This window comes from Pygocentrus nattereri, chromosome 30, assembly GCF_015220715.1.
Source record: "Pygocentrus nattereri isolate fPygNat1 chromosome 30, fPygNat1.pri, whole genome shotgun sequence".
Taxonomy (NCBI): Eukaryota; Metazoa; Chordata; class Actinopteri; order Characiformes; family Serrasalmidae; genus Pygocentrus; species Pygocentrus nattereri.
Genome location: NC_051240.1, coordinates 7,923,472 through 7,947,001, shown reverse-complemented (window position 1 = coordinate 7,947,001; position 23,530 = coordinate 7,923,472). Strand labels below are relative to the sequence as shown.

General features: G+C 38.4%; 1 protein-coding gene across 1 annotated transcript in view; it reads right to left on the bottom strand.

The window, feature by feature from the left end:
* The window catches only part of prkcaa (protein kinase C, alpha, a), a 230,038-nt gene that overhangs the window by 78,720 nt on the left and 127,788 nt on the right, over window positions 1-23,530 (bottom strand). The window contains exons 4-5 of the mRNA XM_017692988.2: window positions 12,174-12,285; window positions 10,584-10,712 (exon numbers count right to left, since the gene is read on the bottom strand). Coding sequence (XP_017548477.1) covers window positions 10,584-10,712; window positions 12,174-12,285 — 241 coding nt within the window. The remainder of the gene's footprint in view (window positions 1-10,583; window positions 10,713-12,173; window positions 12,286-23,530) is intronic.

Below are 23,530 nucleotides of genomic sequence, written 5' to 3'. Positions count from 1 at the left end.
TTCGCTTTCAGTTTCCCAAAGAAATCGGCAGACACAAATCCAAAGTTCAGTCTTAGAAGTGGGTTGGATTTTCTCATAATTCAAATCCCAGTTACAAATTTAGACCTATCAGTCCATAAAACCTCACTCCACATCTCAGACATCAGTTTTTCCTCTTTTGTGCGTGTTTTTTTCCACACCTCCGAAGTTCAGTCTTAGAAGTTGGTTTTGCATTTTCTACCTTTCTCATTTTCTACTTTTCTCATTTTCTACCTTTCTCATTTTCTACTTTTCTCATTTTCTACTTTTCTCATTTTCTACCTTTCTCTTTTTCTCACAATCCAAATGATCAAACACATTCAGTGATGTTGAGGTCTGGACTCTGGGATGGTCAGTCCATTGTTCAGCTTCTTTGTTTGATGTGTCCGTCTCCTTTTGTCAGTGAGGTGAACACTTGAACAGCTATACATCCTTTCAGACCCTTAGTGCTGAATCATCTTCTCACAGTGAAAGGATGGACAAAAGTACTTGTGGATGTTTTCAGATCTGAATCAGCTTGATTTTCTCCTCTCTTTGAAAGCTTTAAGTGCAGTTTATCTGATGATGTTGGATGCTTTTATGTCATGTTTGTTAAATGTATGTTTTTTCATGAACAACTCGTACGCTTTCCTGGCCAAAAATTTTCATATTAATGAAAAAAAAATGAAAGGGTGGTCTTACACACTCACACAGTACTGTACGTCTTTCTTTGACAGAATTTCAACAGGTGATCCTAGGCTGCCTGTTGGCTTTGTGGCTTTGTGCCACACCCTCAGATGTCTGTTTGTGTACACTGCGGACTACAGTCTACATACAGTGATGACTATAATGTAGGCCATGGAAAGGAAAAAGCATTACCAGGCAGACACACAAACAAAGGCAAAGGAAAACAAGCTTGGCCGACCGCCCTCAGAGTTCTTCATCCTCCAGAGACTCATTTCTGGAATATTTGCAGTCCTCCTCAGCTAAATATTTCATAGGCCATGTTGTGGAGCTGCATGCTGGGACCCTCCCCCCAGTGCAAGACCATTCTGGAGCTGAAGGTGAATGGGTCTAAAAAGGTCAACAGCAAACATGCACAATTTCCCTTTTACTCCAAATGCAGGGGCAGATCTGACAGCCTTTAACGACGAATGAGTGAAGATTTGATTCAGTGCGTGAAATCAAGCGCCAGCCTACCAGCACCTCATTTACATCATTTACATCAGGCATGTTCTAATTTATGCAGATGTTTTAGTAGGGAGTCAATAAAATGATGAATTTCAGCAGCTCGTCATTTGACGAAATGCAATGACTGTGCTCGTATGTGGAGTTTGCACTGCTCCTCCTACAGACCAAACTTCATAGGACACTTTAAAGTGTTAACTTTAGGATGACTGGAAAGAATAACACATGCGAAACATCTTGGGTATTTTAAAACTGTATTATGATGTGATTGTATGATGTGATTATTTTCATAACTTTTATATGAGCTGTGTTTTGTATTGCCTATTTTGTGGGCGGAGTCAGTAGTATAAAACTACAGCACAGAGAAAATTCTTTAAAAAGAATTGAATAGCTGCACCATTTGTTTACAGCAATAAGCATATAAAATAAATACATCCTCTTTTGTGCAAAATTGCTCTGCATACAAATTGCCAGTAATATTCCATTTTTATTCTTATGATTACTATTATATATGAAGATGACACCAAAACTATCAGTGAAATTCGCTATCAAATTTACCTGAACGCAACTTTGATGAATAAGGGCAATTATAAAGGAGGAGGAGACACGAGTTGAGAAATAAATAGGAACGCTCATAACACTCAACACGGTTTCTGCATGTTTTTGGGAGTTCATTGAGCCAGACGCTACAGACTTCTTGCGCAATTTTTATCAGTGATTTCAAATTAATTTGAAATGTGAATGTGGCTTTCAGTTTCAAACTCTCTCCCCATTTAAACAGACCAGAAGCTGGTGTTGAATGAGTGGAAATAAACATTAAAATGGCTGAGTAATATAAACCATCATCAAATAACAGCTCCTCACAGTTTGAGACAAGTGAGTGATGATTTAGACATGCAGTTAGCACAATGCTAATTGATGCTCATGAACTCATTTCTTGTTAACTACAAAACTAAAAAAGCAAATTTCAGACACCAAACACGTCTTGGCTGATCAGCTACATTTGGACTAAAGGGGTCAATCTTGATTCGTACTTTAAAATCATGTAGTAGCTTGTGAAGCAAAAACAAAAGAGAGATTAATAGGCACACATACAGGCATATGTGACGACACATGCTGTTCCTGGTAATGGGTGAGTGGGGGGTTTTTAGCTGACAGCGGGAGAGACATTAGCATTAGCAAGTGCTAAATGAGCCCAGAGCAGCACCAAGCTGCACTAACACTCAGCTAACAAAGAACCTTACAAGAGTACAGTGCTTAGACATCTGCCTGGAAGTCCCTTTATGTCTTCACACAGAAGCTGCCTGCTCTGAAAGATTACATAATCAATTAGAAAAATTATCTGCAGCACGAAGAATTGGATGAGCAGTGAGTGGAACAGATTTGACACCACACACTACTTACTATAATGTAGTACATTATATAATATATATTGTATATTTTATTTCTGTTGTCGGAATAAAACCTCATAACTACATTTTTGGTGTTTTTTCTGTTCATAGCATAATTTTAAAAAGAAATGGCCCAAAATGACTTTGGGGGGGAGGGGGGGGGGCACTGTGAACAATTCTGTGAAGTTTCTCTAGAACGAATACCCCTTTTAACCACATACATTTCCATTTGGTAGACATGAAATCCAATCTCTATATAGTACATAATATGCAAATCAGCCCATTACATGGCAGCCAATCACCTGCTGCTTTTCATTTTTACTGTCCCATTCCTGGCCATTTTCCAACCTCTTCTCATCCTTTAGAATTACCCAGAATTTATTACTGCGCCTTTAAGAGTAAGCTCTGCTCTGATTGGCCACCCTGCATTAAGCCTCCATCACATTGTAGTCCGCACACAATAAATTCATAAAGGACTGTTTTTGCTGCCTAGTTTCTATACATGGGCTGTTTGGATTGAGAAGTGAATGTAACAGTCTAAAACTTTTTTTTTTCTTCAGTTTTTAATGGTATGGTTCCTTTAAGGCCCATGTGTCAAACAAAAGGCCCGTGGGCCGAGTCAGGCCAATGGCACAATCCTGTTAGGCCTGCAAAATTATTTTAATTGTCTATTATTATTAGCTCGTTTCACCCAGAGATGCACTACAGTCCTCAGTATGCACTGCAACACTGTGTGTGTTCTGACCCCTCCCCATCAACACTCATAAACTTAAAAATCTAATAAAAATCTCCTCAGTTCATCTGATACCTGGAATCTCACAGCAGATGATGCTGCTTTAGACTTTCACTCTGCACAACAGTGGAAGGTCTGGTGGGGAATGTAAATTAATTAAAAGTGCTGCGTCATGTGGCTCGTCCTTTCAGAGCAGTGCCAAGTCGTGTAATGTGAAAGGACTTGTGAGTTGCAAGTGCAGAAGTTGTGTAATGTGAAAGGGGCCTTACAAACAGCATGTTGTTTGTCCTCTGGAGGAGGTAGCCTGACCTCTGGCTTCTAACCGAGCCTTTATTTCACTGTTTACTAAAAAACACAAGGCACACTTGTTGTGTGTGTTTGTGTGTGTGTGTGTCTGTGTGTGTGTGTCTGTGTGTGTATGTGTGCCACAACAGGGCCTTCTGTTGTTCTTTCAGTCCTCTCTATCAAATTCTCACTGTACTGGAAATGAGGAAAAGTTGGACGGGGTTTATCAGATTATTAGAGTAGTGATTTTATATTTGACCTCTTAAGTGAGTGCTGGAGTTAGAGCCAGCTGTGATAGTGTATGACATACTGTTGTGTGCAAAAATGGACAGAAGTGTCCAGACCTCAAACCAAAGATCACTGCTTTTGTCCACATGCAACATACTTTCATCCACATTCTTAACATGGGGTGGGGTTGTGGTGGGATAATGTAGTGGGTAACACATCTGCCTTCTATAAATTGGGCTTCAATCCCCTGCCTGGGCAAGTGCCCTACACTATACCAATAATATGTCATTGGGCAAGACTCCTAACACTACCCTCACCTACCTGTGTGAAACGATCAAATTGTAAGCTGCTCTGGATAAGAATGTCTGCCAAATGCTGTAAATAAGCATCCATTACTTTACAGCTACAGCAGCCTTGTAGCTGCGGTGCAAACTACAGAGGCAAACATGTCTTGGCTGATTCATTATGATGCACATCATCAGCAACAATGCTTAGAAATGCTGTGGTACTCAAACAGTATTCAAATAGTGTTAAGGTGACCTAAAAAAGCTATATCTATTATGGCCATCTGTCTAATATGCTGTCCACTTGCCACCAAACAGCTCTGACCCACTCTGAGGCATGGACTCAAGACCTCTGAGAGTGCCCTGACACCAAGATGTGAGTAGCAGATCCTGAAGAAGTTTTGAGCTGGAATAGCCATGGATTGGACTTGTTCCAGCACATCCCAAATGCCCAAATGGATTGAGATCTGCGGAATTTGGAGGCCAATGCAACACCTTCAGCTCTCCGTCCAAGGGGTTTACCTGGTTGGCAACTACGTTTAAGTAGGTGGCTTCACCAGCTTGTCTTCTTCCCAGAGTGCATTGTGGTGCCATGTACCATAAATGACGCTGAACACATTTTGAATTTATACAAACTGTTATTTCCATTTTTAGTTTAATCCACTCAGAGGAGCAAAACTCAAGAAAAGCATCACAAAAAAAAATTGCAAACAAGAAGTAGAAGTAATGCTGAAAGAAATAGCTAACAGGAAAAAATCACTTTCATTATAAGTAGCTTAAGAGCTGACTACTGTCTGATATGTCCCAGATCTTCACATGTACTGCTGTTTATGAGTTGATTAATGTTATTCGCTTTATCGGTAAATCATAATGTTTTGGTTCATTGGTGTATAGACAAAGTACACAGAGTACAGTGGGTCCCCTTCCCACATCATCCACCATAACATATTACTTTAGCTCTTTTTCCTATCATTTGTAAAAAGGATGAGACTCAGCCGTAGTGCTTTGGCTCTTCAGTCTGAAAACTGTTATTCAGTGTTATGAAAAGCATCATCCTGATGGGCCGTGCAGCAGAATGCCTCTGCTTAACGCCTGACTGCAGGCATACTGGAGCCAGCAGAGAGAGAACTGCTGAAACGTCTGAGGACGCTGGATCACACTCTGACCTCACTCGACCTCATGCAGGAATGTGGAGAGCCACTCTTTCCTCTGAGAAAATGAGTTTCTACTAAGAGGGCAGCATGAAATCTGCCCGTAGAGGAGGCTGTGTGTGGTCTGCTGCTGAATGCTGATAGAAAAAACAGGCCAGTCTTCACCAACAGCATCCTTACACAGCAAAGCTAAGCTCACGTTTTAGCACTCTACTGTACGGTGATGAATGTCTAAAGCTTCTACGAATTGTTTGGCCAATCCAGGCTTGGCATCAGGGGGTCATTTATGGCATATTTCTGCCAGGCAGTGTAGAAGCTTAAAGCTCCATTGCTGCTGCTATTATTTGGATTTTCTGTTAACGCTCGATTGGCATATGAAATGATGCGAACGCACATGCTAAAAAAACCTCTGCCTACTTTCACGATTCTGTTATGCGATCAGAATCGGACACAGGCACCTGAACAGGGTACAGATAGCTCTGGGTCTGGATTTGTAACCATATGGTGTGGTACTGTACTGCCAGCTAGAAAAACACCATTACTGGGGGAGATGCCCCACCAACAAACCTTGCCTCACTACGTTTTATTGATATTTCTGTAGTAGCAGGTAAAAAACTAAATGAAACGAAACTGGCTGATTTTGCAGAAGGACGCATGCCTATTACAAAAGGCTACATCAATTAACAGTAGTATTGTAAGTGTTTAAGGGATTACACCACATTTTTCTTTGCTTTTTTTTGCCATGTGGATGCACTGACTGCAGAACAGACTAGCAGTACAAGCTAATGCAGTTATAAAATAAATAAAGGTGCAGGTACATTTCTCGTTCATCAAGGTACAAACAATGTAAATGTTAACTCAAAGGTACAACAGTGGTTTTAAAGTCCAATTGTGCACCTTAAATCAGTTTTCTCACAAAGCGAATCACCAGCTGGATCCATATCAGCTATACACAAGTTTGCTGAGTTCAGACTAACAGAATTCCCTTTTCATGACTTTCACACACTGCAGTGACTTAGGGATGCATGTTCTAATTGGCTCGCTTTTGCTGCAAACGCAATCAGTAATCAGCCAATTTATTATTGTTATAGTTTTGTGGTTTTATGATGTAAATAATGCAAGTTGGTTAACTGCACTCACTCTGTATTTACATGCTGCTGCTACACCTGTACCAAAACGCTACAGCATAGTTATACTTGACTGATTGCACTAAATCAACTCTTGGATTCTATTTAGTATTTTACTGGATTCTTATATATTCTCATATTATTATTGTTATTATTGTTATTATTATTATTATTATTATTATTATTATTATTATTATTATTATTATTATTGTTATTGTTAACACACAGTACTAAAAGTATGCTACTGAGCTATGGGGTTTAGAAATTCACCAGAATATAAGTCATCGACCTGTTTGGCTCTGTGTGTGTGTGTGTGTGTGTGTGTGTGCGCGTGCGTGTGTGTGTGTGTGTGTGTGTGTGTGTGTAGACTATAGCCTGAGGAACACCAGTCAGCAGGCAGGAGTGCTGTATGCATGTGTAGATAGCCAGCTGGATGGTCAGCGCCGCTGGCCCTTCAGCTGGATACTTGTTAAAATGGTTTTCCAAGAAATTTACTGTACACACACACACACACACACACACACACACACACACGCACACACACACACGCACACACACGCACACACACACACGATGACAAACATAACAAGGTCATCTTCAATTACATTCAGAGTTTACCCTGTGGTTAAAGATGTGAATAGTGGAATAGTGAGTGCTGTAGATCAGCTCTACACTACAGCTCAGAATAATCAGGGATTACAGCTGTTATTACGTTGAAATGTAGTATAAATTATGACAAAAATGAGAATGTGTCAAAAAAATATGTATTTTTGTCCATTTTTATTTTTCTGTCCCATTTGATCAGGATGGTTGTGATTTACATTGTGTTAAAAAGAAAAAAAAAATGAACCAATAGAAATTGCTTGCTATAAAAGGTTTTCTTAATGTATATATATATATGCATCTTCAGATTTGTGCTGTGCTGCACTGCTGCACTTACATTATATTATACCTTATCTAATCCAATAAAGGAGTTTTTCTTCTATACTTAACCATCAAGTATACAACATTTTTTCAAAGGTTTCTTAAGAAACAGGACTGATTCTCCTAAATAGCAGGATTCTAATTAAATCCATTTCACTGAAATTAGCCCTGCATGAGTGCATTAGATGGAGTTCTTCTAAATGTGATGTAGTTTGTCATCTTTAATAATCTTATAGTAAAATTGACAGGTTAAAGGATGCAGTCTGTCCCTCTGTCTCCAAAAGTGAGAGACCACCCTTTATTTATTTCATTTCCAGTCAAAACAGCCATTAAGACCATGTTATTCATTTTTCCATTGAAAAATACACAAAAGCCACAGCAACTAAATATTTAATTAATACTAAGTTTTGTGTCCACTCTTTACCTTTATTACAGATTCTTCTTTTCACTCAGTTCAGTCATTCGAAGAAATCTGGAGGGATATTTTTCCAGAACACATTTGCTTATTAATCAAATCACTGCTGAATAATCAGATAACTGCCAGTGCCTGATAATGTCTGGTAATCATGATTATTATTGATGTGCATGTAAGTGCACTCAGTGATGCTCAGGTCTGGACTCTGGGGTGGTCAGCTCATTGCTCGAAGAACATCAGCGGCTTCTTTGTTTGATGTGTCTGTCTCCTTTTCTCAGTAAGAGCTTCTTGAACAGCTACACATCCTTGCAGACCCACAGCGCTAAGTTGTCTTCTCACAGTGGAAGGATGGACAGAAACACCTGTAGACTTTTTTCCACAGGAAAATTAAAATAAAAAATTCCTAAGTGAATCGAGTTGTGAGGTCAGAGATTTACAGCCTTACCACTGGGGTCTGTAGTCATGCACCCAAAGCGACTGCTGACATTGAAAACGAATAAATGAAGCCTCATTAAACAGCATAAAGGCCATTTATCCTATTAACCCAAGGACAGAGTGGGAGTGAGTGGTAAACTCACCCTGAAATCCACCAGAGTGATCTGACCTCTGATAAAAGGCAGGATTGATCATTTTGGCCTAAGCCAGAGGCGCATCGATGAGAGCACTTGGCACGTTCATGCTGGCATTGATCAGCCTGTCTGAGCTGTAGGGACTCCTCATGAGCCACGAAGCAGCCATGGCAGCAAGACTCCCCCTTACAAGGAGATGCTTTTCACCAGAATAATCTTAGGCCAGATATACAGAACCAGTCGACAGATAGATCATATTAGATCAACTATATTTCAGGTTTCAGAAATGTTGGGGTTGTTTTGGCACAAATTTAGCTGTATCCGTACCTACCAACTAGCTCACAATGCTATCAAGCTTTCAGGGTGTAGACCAGCATGAACTTCCTCTGAGACAAAGACAGAACTTCTCAATGTCCTTGGACAGCTCAACACACTTGGAGGAGAACACTAACTGCAATTTCTGCTAAGTCAGCTAACAAACAAAGAGGGAGGACCATCCATCCCACACACCCAGAGTCTCTTTGACTTTTGATCATTCATGGCTTTGACACTGTCAGGGATCAAACTCCTACTCTCCTGATTATAGGTCCAACATATTCTACATGAAAGCCCTGTTTTTCAGAACTTAAAGGATATTTTGATTTGCTTAAATAGTTCATATTTATTCTCAAAACTAATTTACGTTCTTAATTGTTTAACACTTTTCCGATCGCTGTGTAATTCCATGGAGCAGATTTGCCAATATTCTGCATCACTGACTCCATTTTGCCATTAAAAAGAGCTCAAAATCACATCATTCTCAAACTACCTGAATGCAATTAACCATAGTGAAATTAAAGAGGGACTTTACAACATTACTCATGGTGTTGAAATAACAACACTTTCTCAGGAAGTAATAATTCTTTTTTTTTTAAGTTAGACATTATTCATTATTCATTATTCTACATTATTATTATTCCCACTAAGTCAAAAATATTCAGTATATAAGGTGATATAATGAGTCTGAACCTGAACCTTCTCCTATTTGGTGGAAAAATAAAAACATGTGATCCAGACATGTGGCTATGCTGCGCTACTCCAAGGTTAACTACTATTAAGTCATCCTTTTCTTTATTTGCAAGCGGCTAAATTGACCATCTTCACCAGCGAAACATTAGTCCACTGTCAGTAATTTGCACCTCCCTTAGTAAATCTGCCCTCATGTGTGTTACTTCATAACATTGCAATCTTCACTATTATTCTAAAATGTGGAAAACAATAACAGTTACAGCTTAGTTGCTAGTGAAGTTCTGCACTGTAAGACAATCACAAAATCAGAGTATCTACTGAAAACATGGTATGTTCCTGTATTTTATAGTTATACAGTACAGAGCGTGTAAAAGTAGACACTGGATTACTTCAAATGGATTGGCAAAAATCTTAGCATGTTAACACAGCCAGCAACTTTCCTCTAAAACTAACTGTTTATAATGGCAGTTGTGTCCAGACTTTTGAGTGGCACTGTGTATCTCATACCAATGCACACCAAACCTGTGACTGTATTTTGGTGGCTCTTTATTCATTCCATCTCACTTTAAAGGAGAGTATCTCAGCTATTAGAGCTCTAACTCACTCTGAAACGGACAGGTATATTATTGCCTTAATGTAATCCACTTCTTTGCTTTAACTACATGCAGTGAATGCAGCTCTGTGGGGCTCAAGCTTGTAACTCTGTCAGATGAAGGTTTAAGGTGGAAGGTCTGAGGAAAATAAACAGACAGCCAAACTGTGATTGTATAACCTCTACAGTTCATCTTCCCACAACTACTTGTAATAGTAGCTTGTGAGACTTGTGATTTTCTTATGCTCGAAACTGTAAAAGTAGCTATAGTACTTGCTATAAAATGAGGAATACATTTTTGTATTAATCTATTTGTCTTGTAAAATTTACAGGAGTGTAACCTTTTTTTAGCTTTCCTTAAATTACATTCAACTAAATATCGCTTAAATTCACCTCAGTGCTAATCATAACACCTGGTCACATTTTCTGCTTCTTAAGTTTAAGTGAAAGCCTTAAGTGTTGTTTATCTGTTTGGGACAGTGTTGGTGGTCTGCCAGGTCTTCCAGGTGCTTGTTAGGAGTCTCAATTTCTCTGTAGCTTTTAATCATTTTTGAACTTCAAGTACATCTCTCTACAAATCTTCACTCTAATGAAATATCTCCTGAAAAAGTCAATATGATGTACTTAATGGCCACTTTGACTGGAAATGAAATGAACAAAAGGTCTCTGACTTGCTGCATTTTGCTCTTACCCGTAACGTGCAGCTCATCTCCGCTCACTTCGATCTTCAGGAAGAGTCGTCCTCGCCGCTCAGTGTGGTCCGTTCCACACAGGCTTGGCACATTCAGCACACACTGCTTATGGACGTTCATATCACAGGCTGCAGACATGGACACATACAAAGTAGTTAATATCTGTATTAGTAGGGCCTGAAGAGCATCGCTTGCTTGCAGCACTGATCTAGAAACAGCTTTGCCCAAAAAATCTTTCACACATTCATTAAAATCATTCAGTCTTAGTATTGAATTAAGTTTAGTAACTATAATAAATTATTCAGACATATTTTACCCAGAGAACCCTGAAGCATTAAACGCCTGTAGAACACTGACAAAGCACAGAATCACCTGTTGTAATTATTGTAACTAATTAACTTCAATCAATCGTTTGGTGACGGAACCTTAAACTCATTTGCATCTACCGTCAGAGGAGCTAAAGTAAGTGCGCGGTCACACTGGGTACGTTGAAAGGTATCAGTGGGTAGATCAGAGATTTCTGGGAGCCACTGCGTTTCCTATCACTGTGTGAAAGATGAACAAGGCTTTAGATCGGTAAATACTATTGGTGTTTTGTTTATGCAAAGTAACTAAAACTAGTGATGCACTGATAAGACAATTCCCAGCCAATGCTGACACACAATATTTTTTATAATTCTGTTTCATGCAATGGTCACATAATGTTCATTTCTTGCTGAATTTAACATGATAAAAAATGTATACAAGACCTTGTTCTGATATATAAATATACAGTATACGATAAAAATTGAATGTAAGCGTGCATCTCCAGTTAAAACATGGATGACGCATAACTCGTGCTCCTATTTACTCATTCCCATATTCACAAAATTAATTTTACCCAAATTAAATATAAATCTATTATCTGTAATTATGATCTATAAATCTTTTTTGCATATCATAAATGCAGTAACAGCACTGACAAATCATGTTAATAATGAAGAGAAGTAGATCAAACTAATATCCATGTTTATGCATCACCCTCAAAGGATCAAATGTCCAGCAATCCAAACTTTTATTATACATTGTTTTAATTGTATTATACATTCTGTAACCTGTTAATAGTCCAATCATTTTGTAGTCTGTATTACTGATTCACACTGATTAGAATGTAATAGGCAGGAACTGAATTGTTTTTAAGGGGTCATAATTTACACAGTTATGAAGACTGGCCTAAAGCACCGTGTAAAATATTGGAGAATATGTCATAATCATCAAGTAATAAGATCAATGCTTTATATAATAATAATAATGTGTAGCCGTGACTGACTGTTGCAATCAGATCAGTATAAGAAACCACAAACGCAAGGCTATTAGAGATGACTGAACAACTCACACAGCTTGAGGCAAGTGTGGTGATTCTCACATGCAGATTACAGCATGCTAATCAGCGACTGTAATCGTTCATTGGCTACTTTAGTCTTACAGCTCCCGTGTAAAACTACAGAAGAAAACGTCAGACTTCCCTGTTTTGGTTCATCGATTACATTTGCAGTAAAGAGGTGCTGAAATACTGCTTTCAGTTGGAAGAGGAAAAAGTGATGACCTACTGTCACATTTCATGCCCTGGTGGATGAGGCCGTACAGCAGGGAGCCACAGTGATCGCAAAAGGTCGGGCTGCCATAGGTGTGGATTTTAAATTTATGCTTGCTCCGAGGGTCCTGGAGATGGAGAGATGGACACAAACAGACACAGAGAAAAGTTAAAGTATATTAATCACAGATGTGATCAAATTCAGACAGGCAATACCAAAGACAGCTGATAAACATCTGCCATCACAGCTGAGCTATTTGAGATCTCCAGTGATGGTTAAGTCATCAAATGTTTTGACATTTGCGTCCAAACAGAGCTGACAGAGTGGATGAGTGCATCTCAGAGCAACGATCCAAACTCTGAGGGGGCTGCAGAAAGCTGCAGAAAGGAAACGGTGCACATCTGATAGTTTGTTAATGAATGTTATAACTATGTAATAGGAGCATGTGCGTTAATAAAGGTTGCTATTAGAATTCCATTCATGACACTCAAATAATCAGAAAAATATTTGGCATTGCATAAATCTGAACATCATTAGTTTGCTAATAGTTAAGTTATTTGATACTTTCATACAAAAATTATATTTTATACACACACACACACACACACACATACATATATATATATATGTATGTATGTATGTATAGTAACAAATATATAATTTTAACTATCATTATCAAACTATTAGATAACAATCAAGTAACTATTTATATGAGCCTGTTGTTCTACTGTTACCAAAGAAAAACCGCATTTTTATAAAGGCTTTATATGCCATGTAGATATTACAGAACATAACAGAGGATGCAAACTGCATCTACGGTGAATTAGGAAACAACTCAGTGCATCGTTTAAACAGGTAATTTCAGATATAATATATATCATTATATATTATACATTACATATTACTGCTGTCAGAACAATACCTCATCTCCATTTTTCAACATTTGACATAATTTCAAAATACTTGGTGTACATTGTGTTTGGATTTCATGACAAATGGATAAAAGTAGTAGAAAAAAATGTAGTAGAAAAAAATGAATAAAAGGCTCAAAATTACCAGAAAAAAATATGTTTCCACTGACTTACATCAAAACTGAAGTATGTTTTTCCCTTCTCCTGTACAGTTACTACTTTAGTAATAATATGCTGGTATTTTGCTTTTGTTCTGACAGGAGTGACAGAAATTATTATATATTAAATATGTATTCTTAAAAAAATAGTGAATAAACAATCTGAAGGAACTTTCTTTGCTATTTTAATACTTGAAAAGAGCTGAAAAATGAGCACATACTTTATTTAATTATTTATTTAATTATAACCAATTACACTTCCTAACTTTCCAAACTCAGAATCATGTAGATGCATATTGAGACCAATGAATCACTATTTCACATGAATATGATGGGCTATATGTTATTTTGTCCTCAGTTAAAAGAAGCTGAAGAGGGAGTGCATTCTTCATCTAATCTGATTTTGCACAGAGTATTCAAGAGCTCCTTCAATCAATGAGTCTGACTGGGGGGAACCTCCAGATCAAACACCGTGATTCCCTTTGATTGGGTAGATGTAAAACTTATACACCATGACAACCTGAACAATACATGAATAAAACATCTGCATTACATCTGTGTTCTTTTTTATATTCAGACTCATGTTTAAAAATCTATAGAATTGTCTGTCATTTTATTCTCACTGAGCTCTTTATCAGGAACACTTCCTCATTTCTACACTTATTGTCCATTTTATCAGCTCCACTGACCAGATAGGAGCACTTTGTAGTTGTACAATTAAAGACTGTAGTCTGTCTGTTTCTCTGCATCTCTGTCACCCTGTTCATCGATGGTCAGGACTCCCACAGGACCCCCACAGAGCAGGTACTATTTAGGTGGTGGATCATTCTCAGCACTGCAGTGACACAGATGTGGTGCTGGTGTGTTAGTGTGTGTTGTGCTGTTTATTTGACGAATTTCACAAATTTGGGAAAAAAACAAAATATAATATGTGATTTGTGCAAAAGTTATGTCACAAACTATATTTATTGTTTTTTTTTTTCTTTTCAGAAAACAGATGCAAATTCTGCACTATTATGTGCAGACTATGTCATATTTAAGTCTGTTCCCCTCCCAACCTAGCAGTGATACCGGCTTAGGTAAAAACTCCATCAACACCACTGTGTCTCATACACTCACATCCGCACCACACACATTACTGTCTCAGTGTCACCACCACCTAAATAATATCTGGACAACTGCAGTCCTGTGGTCAGAACCCGAACAATGATAAATAGGGCTGATAATGTGCAGCAACACATGGACTAGTTTATAAGTGTACACATACATTATATTGCCAAACGTATTCACTCACAGATCCAAATCATTGAGTTCAGGCGCTCCAATCACTTCCTTGGCCACAGGTGTACAAAACCAAGCACCTAGACATGCAGACTGCTTCTACAAACATTTGTAAAAGAATGGGTGAATTCCAGCGTGACAGGACGCCACCTGTCCAGTCATGAAATTTCCTCACTTACTAAATATTCTGCAGTCATCTGTTAGTGGTATTAAAACAAAACTGATTGGGAATGACAGCAACTCAGTCACAAACTGGTAGGACACGTAAAATGACAGAGCGGGGTCAGCGGATGCTGAGGCACATAGTGCACAGAGGTCACCAACTTTCTGCAGAGTCAATCACTACAGATGTCCAAACTTCATGTGGCCTTCAGATCAGCTCAAGAACAGCATAGAGAGCTTCATGGAATGGGTTTCCAAGGCCAAGCAGCTGCATCCAAGCCTTACATCACCAAGCATCGAATGCAGTGGTGTAAAGTGCTGCCACTGGACTCTAGAGCCGTGGAGACATGTTCTCTGAAGTGACCAATCATGCTTCTCTATCTGGCAATCTGATGGAGGAGTCTGGGTTTGGCGGTTGCCAGGAGAACGGTACTTGTCTGACTGCTTTGTGCCAAGTGTAAAGTTTGGTGGAGGGGGGATTATGGTGTGGGGTTGTTGTTCAGGAGTCGGGCTCGGCCCCTTAGTTCCAGTGAAAGGAACTCTTAATGCTTCAGCACCAAGAGATTTTGGACAATTTTATGCTCCCAACTTTGTGGGAACAGTTTAGGGACGGCCCCTTCCTGTTCCCACATGACTGTGCACCAGTGCACAAAGCAAGGTCCATAAAGACATGGATGAGCGAATTTGGTGTGGAAGAACTTGACCAGCCTGCAGAAGGTCCTGACCTCAGCCTGACAGAACACATTTGGGATGAATTAGAGTGGAGACTGTAAGCAAGGCCTTCTCATCCTACATCAGTGTCTGACCTCACAAATGCGCTTCTGGAAAAATGGTCAAAAATTAAACACTCCTTGTGGAAAGCATTCCCAGAAGAGTTGAAGCTGTAAAAGCTGTAAAGGGTGGGCCGACATCATATTAAACCAGATGGATTAAGAATGGGATCTCACTCAAGTTCACATGTGTGTGAAGGCAGACAAGCGAATACTTTTGGCAATATAGTGTATATAGTGGACCTATAATGTAGCTGTTTCTAATAAAATGGACTGCTATTTTATATTTTGTCTATTCTTTCAATGAAGAAAACCCACATCAGTTTAGCAGAAAGAAAAGAGCAGGGACCATGATAAAGGCAGGTCACCCAAACAGGCTTGTGCTTTAAATGAGTAAAAGGACTAAAGAGGGATTAAGTACTGTAATTTAACAGATTCGCTCCATTTGATCTGCAGCAGAAAAAGTACAGGCCTTTCAAACTCAAAGACAAGTGAGACACAATCAAGGGAGCGAGTGAGAGGGATTAGGATATTGCCTCTGCAAGAGAGGCATGTGTATGAGTAGCAGGTACTGAACCTTCCTTTGTAGATTTGTCAGCCCACTTTCAGGCAAATCCCAGAGACGTGTGAAACCATAATGCAGACTGTACCTTGGTGTACAGTATCAAAGGGCTTTCAAATACAGCATTGATATGAATTATACCTCAGTGCTGGTAAAAAGAATGAGTGATTGACTCATCAGTGGTTGCAGTCTGTGTCCAGGAGCCCCCTATACAGGTTTTTCAGGTTATTTCAGGCTTCAATAATAATAATAATAATAATACAAATATTTAGGGATGCCTAATGCTATCGGCATCAGTACTGAGTCCAGTCATCTGGATTTTGACTTTACTAAATCAGGCCACAAGCTGACTCATCAGAAACACTTGAACATTGTGAACAAGTGTTATTAAAAAGGGTGAAAATGTAAGTGAGAAATGTAAGTATATAAGTATCCCTCTTACTCTGACGTTCTCAAAGACTCCATTTCCCAGAACTCCTTGGGAGACCATAAGACAGTGGCACCTTTACAATCCACTGATCACCATTCTCAATCACCTGAGTACTAATCTGTCTCACCTGTTCTGTTTATCATGTGACTACATCTAGTCTAGTATATAAGCCCAGGCTTTAGATTATTATTATTATTTTTTTTTAAATAATTTTTACCTGATTTTCTCCCCAATTTAGTAATTTCCAATTCCACCCACTAGTTAGGACTCCCCCAATCACACGATGCTTCCAAAGTAGGGTGAGGCTAGCACAGGCTTCCTCCGAGACCTGTGAAACCAGCCATCGCTTCTATTCGAACTGTTGCTCACTCAACATCACGGGACAGCCGAACGCGCTCGGAGGAAAGCGCCAACTGCCAGATCTGTTACGTCAGCTAACAGATGCCTGTGCTGACTAGTATCGTGCTGAGTGATGGGGGAGTGGTATTGCTTCTTTGCCCTCTTTTTGAATCTTGGTTGCCTGATCTAGTTTTTCTTATGTTTGTCATTTTTTTATGTTTGTCATTTCCCACAACACATTTGTTTTGTGGGTTTTGGATCTGACCACTCCTGTTTACCAACTACAAATTTTGCCAAACCCTTAACTAGCAAAGTTTTCAAGTGTGGTTTTCAGAGTATTCAGATAGACGTGAAACACCTCATGATCCTCATTATTGACTCACTCAGCCTCATTTCGCTGACATGGATATGCCTAGATTCCAGGAGGGATCAGCTTATCACTGGCTAATTAACACCCAGTACCTCAATAAAATGCTGTTAGTTTAAAAAATATGTGCTATCATAAGATATTTTATCAACACAATCCATCACTGACATGGAGAGGAATTCATGCCAAATTAAAAAGCAATCATTTCACTCAACAAACGTGAAATGCAATGTAAATATGAAACTACTTTTCCGTGGTGATGAACAGAGCACATGTCAAAATGAAAAACAACCCAAGCTCTATTACAGTTTCACATCACTTGACCTCTTTACTGAAAAACAGCGCATGAGTATTTGCATGCAATAAATGAAATGCTGAATTTGTGTCACCTTGAAACATAATGAAGGCCAAGCTGCAGCGCTTTAAATGTGGTCATAACAGTGAAAATAGTGAAATATAATACACATGGCATTACTTTTCACAGGTGACATGTGGAATATGCACCAAAATGAAATGCAAAACATGGAAGCTACAATGCTTCCATTTTGCTCAACCTCTTTTTTGGACTTTCAACGTATTTGCATCATTGAAAAGCAACCACAATAGTGAAATACACTGCACACCAGATTGCAATTAAACACTAACATGTGGAAAACATGCCAAAATGAAAAGTAAGATATCCTTTATGTTAATTTAACATTGTTTGAAGTACTTTCAAGGTGACAACAGCTGTGCATTTTTATTTCAAGGACTGTATTCAGTTCTGACATTAATTCGGCATTTCATTTTTAAAATGCATAGCCTCATGCGCTGTTTATTCGCATGTGTTCTGCACGTCAGTAATAAAAAAAGCCATGTATGCATTGCATTTCACGTTTTTCTGCTTCCCAATTTGGCAAATTCCTCTGTATATTCATGATGTTAATGAAATATGTTTTAATGGCATAGACTTTTTAAAACTAACAACATTTTGGGATGAACTAGAACAGAGATTGCGAGTCAGGCCCTCTCGTCCAACATCAGTGTCTGACCTCACAGATGCTCTTCTGGGTGAATGAACAAAAATTCTAACAGACACTTTCCAAAATCCTGTAGGAAGCTTCCCAGAAGAGTGGAAGCTGTTACAGCTGCAAACAGGGACCAAGTCAATATTAATGCCTATGAATTTAGAAATGGATGTCATAAAAGCCCCTGTAGGTGTGATGCGTAGATGTCCCAATACATTTGTCCATATACTGCTGTGATATTTTAAAGGGTGATAAACTGAACCCTCTTGGAATCCATGCACATCCGTGCCATCTAAATAAGAGCAAGTGAGTCAAAAAAGAGGATCATGAGGTGCTTCACATCTGTCTGAATACTTGTTCTCAAAACCACATTTAAAAATAACAACATTATGTTTCAGAAGCAACTGTAGTTTTAATTATGTCCACTAGTAGTACCAGTAGTACCATAACACGTATAAACTGGTTGATATTTTTTTAACTACTGAGCTTTAAAATGAGTTTTTGTTCGTTTTTATTTATTTCTATTACAGAATAGACTGTTTATTTCTATTATAGTCTGGCTGTGTTATTGTTTATATTATATTTTTTAGTCTATATTAGTATATTAGCACATTCTGAGACAAATTTACAGACAACATGGTAAAATGTTAAATACATGGGCATAAAATGTGGCTGTGAAGGCTGACAGATTTTTGTTGAAAGGATAAAATGGCTCTTGTTAACAGTTGGGTTGCCGACCCCGGTATAGATAAACAACCAGTAGGATCATGAACTCTTTTCAGTGCCTTAATAAATCTGATTCAGTTCATGGTCAAAAAATAAATAAAAACCTGACTGATGTGATTTTTCTCATTCTCCACAGCACGATTCAGCAACAGGGGTGTCCTGTTGCGGTACTAATCTTAGCTACTTTTAAAGTGTTCAACGACACACCATCAGCAATAATAACAGCACTAAGATTACACCACCAGACCCCAAGAATAAACTACATTACAACATCAGGTCATTTAAAACCTCTGGCAGTGCGGCCACATAAACAAGAGAAGCAGCAGGAACAGAGCTGGTCAGTATGGTCCAGCACCGAAGGGCAAAGAGATCACACTACATTAGCATCTCACTGAAGCCAGCCATGCAGTCTGTACCGTGGAGTCAGTGCAGATGGCAATGAAGAAGCATAGTGTTGTTTTTAGCTACAGTACATATATATTTGCATATATTTAGACAATAATAGAACTAAGAATGGAAAAAAAACACATGTAATACAGAATGGATCACAGTTATATGGACGTAAAGCAGTGAGTCTAGCTTGCAGATCAAGTTAAAGCCACAGTTTGGTGAAAAATCTAATTTACACTATTTCCTCTTCTTCCAAATGCAGTCAGTCAGCCATGTTTGTTCTACCCTGGAGCTTTGAGGCTAATGTAGCTAACAAGCAATGGATTCCGTTCATTAGCATCATTCCTAAATCATCACACACTCGCCTCAAACCACATTTAGTTGTTCAGTAATCTCAAATAGACTTCCTAATGTGGTTTCTGACACTGGATGCCATACTAGTATCTATAAACAGGCACAAAAGAGGCTAAAAAAGGGGGCTGCTATTGTTTTTAGCCATGCTAATGGCAATTTTTTAGCTACCAGTATGTCACTCAGAGCACATAAGCAAGTTTAACTGAGATCTCCAACTCAAGATTCTATTGCATGGCCACGACTTAGTAAGGCGTGGGAACGAGATCATGCCTTACTAAGTTGTGGCCATACATTATTTTTACTTATACGGGATGCCCCTAGCAGGGCTCTGTATATTTTTTACATTGTAATTTTACATTTTATGTGTCGCTCACACTTAATATGAAGGCTAAGTGCTATAATACCATTTCTCTTTAGTACTACAATCCACTGCAGTTCAAGAACTAAGACTAAACTCCTATTCCAGCTTTTCCTCTGTTCATACACTGTGATACTGCCGCTCTACAAGAATGATCTACAACAACGTGAAATAAAATAAATCTTTTTTTCCCCTGAAAACCTGTTGTTTGAGGAGAGAAATGCTGCACCTGAGCCTGTTGCTGTGACATAGCAGCACCTCAGCTGAGTGCTCCTGCCCCCCTCTGGGCTTTCTTCCTTAATAAGAACATCAATTATTTAGAAAAGCCATTCATGTTTTATGGGACCCTATAATGGGCCTAGCAGTGACTGCTTCAGAGTGTTGGTGGAGGCAATACACTGAGGCTGCGCCTTTCTGTTTATGATTATGAGAGATTTTATAGAGTTACATGTTTACTTTATGGAATGCAAAGTAGCGCCTTTAGGACTACTGTAGCTGTATACATTTGACCAGAGGAGGTTAGGTAATGTAGTTTGTGGGATATGAATGGCCGATTGATGAAGTATCTGTTTAATTTTACAGATGTACCAGACTGATATATCATAGCCAGGATGTTCACGTCAGCCCCACAGGACACACTCAGTAAAACTAACAAGTTGCGGTCGTGTCTAATAAAAGATGTTGTTATTCTATTAGACTGAGGTGGACTGGAACAGTACTTCTAATATTGAGGGACCCACAGGTTCAGCCAATTATGCACACTGCATTAAAATCACTCCACAATTATTACCATCAAACTGTAAAACTACACACACTGCAGATTCATACTGGATTAAAATCACTCCACAATTATTACAGTCAGACTGTAAAACTACACACACTGCAGATTCATACTGGATTAAAATTGCTCCACAATTATTACAGTCAGACTGTAAAACTACACACGCTGCAGATTCATACTGGATTAAAATCACTCCACAATTATTACCGTCAGACTGTAAAACTACACACACTGCAGATTCATACTGGATTAAAATCACTCCACAATTATTACAGTCAGACTGTAAAACTACACATACTGCAGATTCACACTGGATTAAAATCACTCCACAATTATTACAGTCAGACTGTAAAACTACACACACACTGCAGATTCACACTGGATTAAAATCACTCCACAGTTATTACCGTCAGACTGTAAAACTACACACACTGCAGATTCATACTGGATTAAAATCACTCCACAATTATTACCATCAGACTGTAAAACTACACACACTGCAGATTCATACTGGATTAAAATCACTCCACAATTATTACAGTCAGACTGTAAAACTACACACACTGCAGATTCACACTGGATTAAAATCACTCCACAATTATTACAGTCAGACTGTAAAACTACACACACTGCAGATTCATACTGGATTAAAATCACTCCACAATTATTACAGTCAGACTGTAAAACTACACACACTGCAGATTCACACTGGATTAAAATCACTCCACAATTATTACAGTCAGACTGTAAAACTACACACACTGCAGATTCACACTGGATTAAAATCACTCCACAATTATTACAGTCAGACTGTAAAACTACACACACTGCAGATTCATACTGGATTAAAATCACTCCACAATTATTACAGTCAGACTGTAAAACTACACACACTGCAGATTCATACTGGATTAAATCGCTCCACAATTATTACCATCAGACTGTAAAACTACACACACTGCAGATTCACACTGGATTAAAATCACTCCACAATTATTACCATCAGACTGTAAAACTACACACACTGCAGATTCATACTGGATTAAAATCACTCCACAATTATTACAGTCAGACTGTAAAACTACACACTGCAGATTCATACTGGATTATAATCACTCCACAATTATTACCATCAGACTGTAAAACTACACACACTGCAGATTCATACTGGATTAAAATCACTCCACAATTAATACCATCAGACTGTAAAACTACACACACTGCAGATTCATACTGGATTAAAATCGCTCCACAATTATTACCATCAGACTGTAAAACTACACACACTGCAGATTCATACTGGATTAAAATCACTCCACAATTATTACAGTCAGACTGTAAAACTATGCACACTGCAGATTCATACTGGATTATAATCACTCCACAATTATTACCATCAGACTGTAAAACTACACACACTGCAGATTCATACTGGATTAAAATCACTCCACAATTATTACAGTCAGACTGTAAAACTACACACACTGCAGATTCATACTGGATTAAAATCACTCCACAATTATTACAGTCAGACTGTAAAACTACACACACTGCAGATTCATACTGGATTAAAATCACTCCACAATTATTACAGTCAGACTGTAAAACTACACACACTGCAGATTCATACTGGATTAAAATCACTCCACACTTATTACAGTCAGACTGTAAAACTACACACACTGCAGATTCATACTGGATTAAAATCACTCCACAATTATTATAGTCAGACTGTAAAACTACACACACTGCAGATTCACACTGGATTAAAATCACTCCACAATTATTACAGTCAGACTGTAAAACTACACACACTGCAGATTCATACTGGATTAAAATCACTCCACAATTATTACAGTCAGACTGTAAAACTACACACTGCAGATTCATACTGGATTATAATCACTCCACAATTATTACCATCAGACTGTAAAACTACACACACTGCAGATTCATACTGGATTAAAATCACTCCACAATTAATGCCATCAGACTGTAAAACTACACACACTGCAGATTCATACTGGATTAAAATCGCTCCACAATTATTACCATCAGACTGTAAAACTACACACACTGCAGATTCATACTGGATTAAAATCACTCCACAATTAATGCCATCAGACTGTAAAACTACACACACTGCAGATTCATACTGGATTAAAATCGCTCCACAATTATTACCATCAGACTGTAAAACTACACACACTGCAGATTCATACTGGATTAAAATCACTCCACAATTATTACAGTCAGACTGTAAAACTACACACACTGCAGATTCATACTGGATTAAAATTGCTCCACAATTATTACAGTCAGACTGTAAAACTACACACGCTGCAGATTCATACTGGATTAAAATCACTCCACAATTATTACCGTCAGACTGTAAAACTACACACACTGCAGATTCATACTGGATTAAAATCACTCCACAATTATTACAGTCAGACTGTAAAACTACACATACTGCAGATTCACACTGGATTAAAATCACTCCACAATTATTACAGTCAGACTGTAAAACTACACACACACTGCAGATTCACACTGGATTAAAATCACTCCACAGTTATTACCGTCAGACTGTAAAACTACACACACTGCAGATTCATACTGGATTAAAATCACTCCACAATTATTACCATCAGACTGTAAAACTACACACACTGCAGATTCATACTGGATTAAAATCACTCCACAATTATTACAGTCAGACTGTAAAACTACACACACTGCAGATTCACACTGGATTAAAATCACTCCACAATTA